Source organism: Parambassis ranga, chromosome 16, assembly GCF_900634625.1.
Source record: "Parambassis ranga chromosome 16, fParRan2.1, whole genome shotgun sequence".
Lineage (NCBI taxonomy): Eukaryota > Metazoa > Chordata > Actinopteri > Ambassidae > Parambassis > Parambassis ranga.
Window position 1 is genome coordinate 19,892,545 of NC_041036.1, and position 8,097 is coordinate 19,900,641.

Consider the following 8,097-nt stretch of genomic DNA (forward strand, 5'->3'; position numbering starts at 1 on the left):
TGACATGGAAGACTGCAATATACAACTATCAAGGCTACATTAGCTAGCTAATTATGTATGCAGCCACCGGCTAACACCGTTTCTGCTACATTAAGGCAGGTTAGACAAGTTATCTCTCGTCTAAGCTATTGAATATGATCTTGTTACTTACGTGGCAATAGCATGTATATTTCAAACAAAACAACGCAGTACAATAGTTCACTATAAATCAGAAGCTAACTTTTAATGTGTTAGCTACAACGACCGCGTTACCGCGAAACTTTCAGTGGTCCCCAGCAGGGAGCCAATCACGGGGCTTGTGTACAGGCCAAGGAAAGATAAATGACTGCTGATAGAAAGATGGCTGTCGATCCGCTTTTTCAACTTCTTTCAGTGTGTTCAATCATCAGTGTATCACAATGTGCGTTAGAATAAAAATCATCACGTCCCATCGATTATATATCTAATCTATTGATAGGTGATTTGAGTTGGTTGTTGCAGTGCTGCGCAGCCCCCGCATCGACCCCTCTTATCATGTTGTAAAGCAATTGGAGGATGGGCTGTCAATCACAGAGAGCAACGCCTTAACAATATCCCATTGGCTTCCTCAAGAGCCTTGCTGTCCTTCCATTGGTTACTGTATTTGTCACTTTCCAACAGGAACCACCCCTCGGTGATGTCACATGTCGTTACGCCATTTTTGTTGGGGAGCAGTCGTGTTCAGAAAAGCAGGATTACATTCAGTACAGGTACATAAAACGTTACCTTGTAATATCATCTCTTTGAGTTGTCTGGCGAACAGGGCACGTGCCTGTCCACCACGCTCACACAATGTCGACAGAAAACCTGGACTCGGACACTCAAGTGGACTACGAGGACGAAAAACAGGTGGGTTTCTCACTGCTGCCTAGATGTTGTTAGCTAACCGCCGAGCATGCTAACGGCAGCTAGCACAAGTGCAGTGTTTGCTGTATGCTCAGCGCTTTACCAAGGCAGAGGTGGGTGCTTGGAAGACACACAGAGCAACGAGGAGCCTGCTGCTCGCTGTGAAGACGGCGGGTTTGGTCGTAGCTGTCAGATCACACAGAGCACCTTGCCTGTGTGTCACTTTTGTTTTGTCCCTTGCCTTGTGTCATTGGCTGGCGAGTCCACCGCAGCTCGGGCCTCATTGGTCTGTACAAGGGGGGGTGGGGGGTCTCGAAACGTGCCACGGAGGGCCTGCAGTCTCCAAATAAAGACATAACTCGGTAGTTTCACTTAATGCACTTTAAACAACTTGGCATGCCTACAGTAAAACATCACGTCACATTGTCTCTGTCCATACCAGCACATGGTTTCTAGATTCCTCATTCTTTCTAAGCTCCTGACACTGACAACCAGCTGCAGTATCTTTCCGCAGTAACATGCCAGAGCAGTGATGGACACATATTTTGGATTAGAGCTTCATCAAATATGTGCTAATATCAGTAGGCATCAGGTGATGCATCCAGTATGATTTGTTTTTGTCACTTTACACGTTTTGTAACTTCTTTGCATTAGTTACATGTGGACACAAAATACAACAATACAGTGGAACAAAATGTCACAACACTGTATATTCCACACATGAAAATGTTTGTTGTCAGCAAGTATTTTAAAAAGAGCATAGAGAGAAAAGTAACTTGGTAGTTTGATTGTTTCAATCATACAGAAACTTCGCTAGAATTGTAAAAACGTTTAGTAATGATCAATATTTATGTTTTTTAAGCCTGCTTGGTGCAGGTCGGGTGTTTTAAGATTGACACTTCTGTTGACAAACCAGTTGGTTTTGAAACCTAGAATCTGATCCACCTGTATGCGCACACCTTTACTCATGAAGTTTCAGTGAGTGACACATTGCTTTGGCAGACAGTGCTTTTTATGACTGTTGACATAGTTACAGCTTAACTTCAAATCACAAATACTTGTGCAAGCCACTTTCTGTGTCAATCTCACAGTAAAGCTTTGACACACAAACTTTATGTCTACATTTCTATACATATCAAACCTGAAGATTTGTGAATATGATGTAAAGATCTGTGGACAAAGTGATGTGCGTATATTCGCCCTGTCTAACGAAAGACTCTTTCATTTGACTCACTGTAAGACACAGCTTCAAAAAGGCGCTGGAACAAACCGCGTATATCTGTTATGTCAGGCAGATTTTAAACTGTTGAATCAAACTTAGAAGGCACCTGGTGGGGAATTTAACTGTTCTGCACAAATACTTAAATGTGTGTTGTTGGGTTCTGCAGTTTCTCTGCATTGGAACCCAATTTAGTAGCTCATAAATTTCTCGTCATGGGCCCAAGTGAATCAGCACACTCTGTGCCACACGTCCCCCCCTCCCTCCTTCTGAGGGAATCTGTTCATCGGCTTCTGTGTCCTGAGTCACATTTTATCCCTGCCCCTGCAAGCTTTATAGGCTGAGCGCCCTATCTTTTTTCTGCATAGTGGAAGTAGGTCTAATGTGTGTGCTGTTTGCCCCAGGTGAGTGCATGAATGGTCTTTGGAGTTGGTCTGCTGTAGTCCTACATTTACTCAACAAAGTACTGTTTCCCCATGATGGTTTTAAGATGCCATGCTGACAAGGTGCTGGCCTAGATTAGTGGCCTCAATACCTGACACAGACTTGAATGACTGGTGTCTTACCAGTTTTACTAGTAATACTCACTTGACAATAGCACACATACTTGCTTTGGCTACACAAACTGTCTACTCAGGTTTCTGTATCTTCCACCCATGGCTGTAGGTACAAGGACAGCTTTTATTTATTGACCATAATTCACAGATTTGTTTCAACATTCCACCATTGTTTCCAAGTTGCCAGAAAATAGGCAATCATAGGTGTCAAGTATGACTCAAAGAGACATATGAACCACTTGTTCAGCATATTAGTGTTGTTATTTAGAGTTAAAGTGAATAAGCAATGAATAACACTGATCATTAATTGATTGCTACTCATGTGAAATGGATTATTATCCATATATATTAATAGTTTAATAAAAAGCCTTCCAAGAAGCAAGGCTTTCCTTGCAGTTTGGGATAATCTTCTGTTTTTTGAGTTTATTGTTTGTACCAAGTGCTGTCTTTTTCTTCAGCTCTTTCCTCTCGGGCATGATAGGTGATATGAGAGACTGTAACAGGAGAACATTCATGCTGTGACTCATGCTTTCATGAAATATCCTCAGTTCCCATTAGGTCTTGCCATGGTTTAAAGTCTACAGCAGAGGCTTGAAAAAAGTCGTTTTAATATGATGTTTTCAGCAAAGTGGCACTGTGCTCCACAGGAAATTTCAATGCATGAATTGTGGTGTTTTTGTTGAAGTGGCAGGATTCTTGGAATTGTTGGATGACCATAAATGAGTGCCTGTCACATAACCAGCTGTTCTGGTTGCTGTATCATCTGACACTGTGAAGGATTTCTGTTTTCTGCAAAACAAGAGTGTTAAAGTGTGTTTGTTCTTGCCTCCACAGGACTCACAAGAGAAGAATGCAAACCCAGTGAAGGCTGAGGAGGCCAAGCTGAAGGCCAAATACCCTGGCCTGGGCCAGAAGCCTGGTGGTTCAGACTTCCTGATGAAAAGACTACAGAAAGGGGTAAGTGATTGTGGTCTGTCCACAGCACGAGTTGTCTCATCCTCGCCTATGAACACATCAGAAAATATCTGACATGGAGAAAGCCTTACAGCTGCCTGTTTTTCCTCATGTTTGTACTGAGTCAAGTTCCACAGCATTACTATCACTGGAGTCCAAAACCTAAACTATAACTGTTAGAATTATATGTCTATCACATCTAAAAAAAACTAGGGTTCTATCTGGAACTGCCCATTCATCAATGCTACAAGGTTAAATCCATTGGAGCAGAGAGAAAAATAATTTCTCCACTGACCAAATCTCAGTAGACCAGAATGCAATGCAGCTACATTGGTAGCATGTGAAATACAGCCTGTTTGACAGAGTACTTTTAATTTGTATTTTGAGCAGCAGAGCACCCAAAGGCAACTCTCGCTCTCTCCAAACTTTTCTTTGTTTGGAAAAACTTTTGCTCCCAACTCTTACACATACTAGTGTGTGTTGCATAGACGTTCCAACTCTGCAGGTTGTTGAATAGGAGTAGCCAAGGCAGGCTGAGGAAAACTTCAGTACTTTATCATGATACAATGAACACAAGCAGAAACTGTTAACACCTCGGTAACTTCATACTGAAAAGACATGCAGGAAGTAAACTAAGTGAATTATTTTAAGAAGCCTAAGTATGATTGCCATAATAAACTGTGCAATGAACACATGACTTCAACAAACCTGTGTGGTGCGATGATATTTACCAACAATCTTCCACTCATCTTTTATTTTCTTCACCCACCTATAACAAAGTATTAGCTTATGTATTTTTGTCATAGAATGAAATGTAAAATTCTGTTAAGCTAATGTTAACTACATAAATTGATATGTAGCGTGTATCTAAAGCTACGACACCTCTTGTCCCTCTCTCACAGCAAAAATACTTTGACTCGGGTGACTACAACATGGCCAAGGCCAAGATGAAAAACAAGCAGCTTCCTGTGGCGGGACCAGACAAGAACCTGGTGACTGGTGACCACATCCCCACGCCACAGGATCTACCCCAAAGGAAGTCATCCTTGGTGACCAGCAAGCTAGCTGGCTAGCCTTCATCTTCCCAAAAGCGCCCTCACACCCATACACACCCATACACACACACACACACAAATACATCCCCAGGGACGCCTGGCAAATGTCCCTCCTCCACCTCACTTGTGTTCCCAATATGTCCCTTCCCTTTTTCATCCCCAGTCACCTCTGGCTTTAACATATCGGGCAGGGTTGTATAAGTCAAAACTCCATTTGCTTGTATGTGGGTGGGGCGGGGTGGGAAGGATGAAGGTCTAAGTCCCCCGTGAGGTCGCAACCTTCTCTGCCTTCCCACCACGCACAGCTCTGCCCCCTCTGCGCACTCCGCTCTACCGCCTCCTTTATATCTTGGTTTTCAGTGTTCCAAGATGCATTACAGTAGGTGTGTGTCATCAGGCAGGGGTTGGATGGGGTGAGTTAATGCACTTTGTATTCTGTATAGTATATTTTGTTCCGTTTTTTTGCGTCCTGAATGACACCAAAATAATGCGTATAAGGGAGTTAGGAACCATGGTCGCAGCATGTTTTGATCTTCACGTTTCCTTTCTGCTGGATGCTGGTGGCTAGCTTCAGTCGGAAGGGTTGGAAGATGTGTGAATAACGGCTTACATACCAAATCGGTGCGGGGCAGCAGCCTAGCTTCAGAGCATTCACTGGATACCCTATTGGGAAATGAATGGAGGGTTCCTGACATCTCACCCTTCATTTCCTTTTTCATTCAATATAACGTGAGGTCAACTGCTGCAGCTCAGCCAAACAGAGATGTGAAACATTTTTTCATCTCTCTGCTAATGTTGCTTTAATTTCTTACTCCCTTTGCTCCTGTTCTCTCTAAATATGCTGCATGATTGTAACATGTAAGAAAAAAGAAAGAAATTTAACATGTATTTTTAGCAGGAGTTGATCTGCTTAGTGCTAAGAAAACAAAACACACAGACCTGAAATGTCCATGTTCACTCTCCCTTCTTTTTTGCTGTCCTGACAATCCACGCACATGCACGCTCCTGTTCGCAGCCCAGGGCAAGAGCCAGCTGAGCATCCTTGTATTATTTTTAAAGGCTGGGAGCCCTGCCAGTCTCTGAGCTCTGTCTTAGTTTGGTTGTTGTCGAGTTGCATCAAGGCGTGTGTTTACTATGAGCCTAAAAGACTTGTGGGAGGGGGGGGGGGTAGACGCACCCTGCGTAGAGTTTATGCTTCTGTAAATAATACTCCAACAAGCACGTAATTTGCGATAAGCTTGGCGCTTTGAGGACCAGACCAGCTAGCATGCCTGAGAGAAGTGGTAGTGCTAAATCGACTCGCTTGAGGATTACATCCTGGGATTTCTGGCTTGGAAATTCTTTTGCGTTGACAACTGAGCCAAATCCCACACAGCAGCTATCAGGCCAAGAGACTATGGATAAACTTGTCTTTTCAATGTGACTGTAACCATCTTATCATCTAGCACACATTGCAGTGTGTTGAGGCAGACTTGGCTGATCTAGTTGGAGATATGAAGCAATGGAAACTTCACTCTCTTATGCTTACACTTGCAATTGAAAAGACAATAGTAACCGCAGTTACAGCCTTCATAGTTGTGTGTGCAGTAAAATCTGCATTTTGTCGACATTTGGGACTGACCAAAAGAATGAGTTAAGTCAGCGCAGGAGATTGTTTTCTCCAGTATTTCTTTCAGAATATATATATCACTGGCAACCATGGTGGTTCCCTTCACATGATAAAACATTAACCTTAGTAAAGAGTTCTCTTCTTTCTCTAAAACCTTAGCTGGAGTTTAGACTTACTACCACCGCCTTCCTAAACTGACACGCTACACAGACTGATCTTTGATCTCAGGGGTGTCAGAGGGTAAACAGCAGGCAACCTGATAAGCACGGCTCCGAGGAGGTTCATCACAGGCTTAAAATGGGACTTGTCTGCATGAAGCGCTCACTCCAACACATTTGGCAGAGCAGAGAGAGATTTTATAACACACGGTGAGGGGGCGGCCAAGTGTGAGCACATGCTCTGCACTCACGTCCCACCTGTTAACTGCGGTTCGGACCTCTGAAAAAGGGTCAACGGAGCAAACACCAAATCTCCAGAGTTTGAATATGTGTCCTTTTACACATTCAAGAACCTTAACTGGATGCTGGCACTCACTGAGTGTAGTATGTTACTGCTTCAGGGAACCTTCACAGATGCACACTCCACCACATAGGCTAGGTGATAGGGTGCACGCACCATCACATTCTCAACCTCACTTATTTTTCATCAACACTTTTAAATGTGTCAAATATGCAGCGGGTGAAAGAGAGCCGACTCGTATGTGTGTGCTTGTTACGGTTGTCGTATGAATGCGCTGCTTTTCTCTGTTCCAGCATTTGTATATAGACTTTAACAGGAAATGATTTTTGTTATTTTCTCATCTGCTTTTTTCACTCTTTCGTAGCCTAAGCCATTTCAGATTCAATGGTTCCTCTCTCCTTTCAGTTTAACACTACTTCTGCTGTATCTTATTGTATTGCAGAGGCTATGTGAATCTGTATCATATGAAAATATGTGTAAATGCTGCTGATTAAGTCAAAGACAAATCTTAGAGATGATACCCTGTAAAGAACGTCTGTCCACATTCTAACAGTCTAATTCTTCTACACAAGCATCTCAGTTGCAGAATACACTAATGCAAATTTAAAAAAATGACACTTTTTGATTCCGTTTTGGATCTGGTCACTGTTTTCAGTTTATAAGCCTATATTGTGCAAAAAGAAATGGGCGCATATGCTGCAACTTGTTTTACAAAAATGACAGCGGACAGGGGTTCTTGAATGCCACTTGATGTTTGGCTTTTGCACGGACAAGAAATAGCAGGGTATGTTTCAAACCCAACAAACAGGGTGTCTCTCGTTCAGCTATGATAAATATGTGCCAGAATGTATAAAGAAACTGACAGGCTGGGTGCTCTGAAGTACTTTTGTGCTGCTTTTACCTTATCTGTTTTCTTGTTTTGCAAGTAAGTGATTTTGTTTGTTTTTTTTTCTTGTGTTCTCTTATTGCATAATTAGTATATTTCATCCTGGCCCAAGATAACTGCAGGGAAATCAGAGGCACCCTTGCTTCCAAGTAAAAAAATAAAATAAAAAAGGGTTTACATGATAAAGAGTATGCCTGGAGAACACAGGAGTGATTTTAAGACTTCCGAAAGTATAAGGGTACCTTGGAATGTTTCAGTTGTGTGGGAGTAGGTGACAGGATTTTTGTCAGTATTTGAAATAAACTTTTACATTAATAATACTGTGGTTTTTCATTGCTGATTAGGAAGACAGATGTTTGTTTTCAACTACAGGCTTTTGTGTACATAGACACTAAGAAGGTATTTAGTTGTATATCATGTGAAATCCAGAATTTTCTGTGTATATACAGAAAGTGCTGAGGTAGAGCAAAACCACAAATTGACCACTAGGTGGA

General features: G+C 42.3%; 1 protein-coding gene across 1 annotated transcript; it reads left to right on the forward strand.

Annotated features, from left to right (window-relative positions):
- The first annotated feature begins 659 nt into the window (after positions 1 to 659).
- Positions 660 to 7,921, forward strand: ensab (endosulfine alpha b). Its single transcript, XM_028426037.1, has 3 exons — positions 660 to 867; positions 3,475 to 3,597; positions 4,497 to 7,921. Exons 1-3 carry the CDS (start codon positions 811 to 813, stop codon positions 4,665 to 4,667), a joined length of 351 nt encoding a protein of 116 aa, XP_028281838.1. The 5' UTR covers positions 660 to 810; the 3' UTR covers positions 4,668 to 7,921.
- Positions 7,922 to 8,097: the final 176 nt, after the last annotated feature.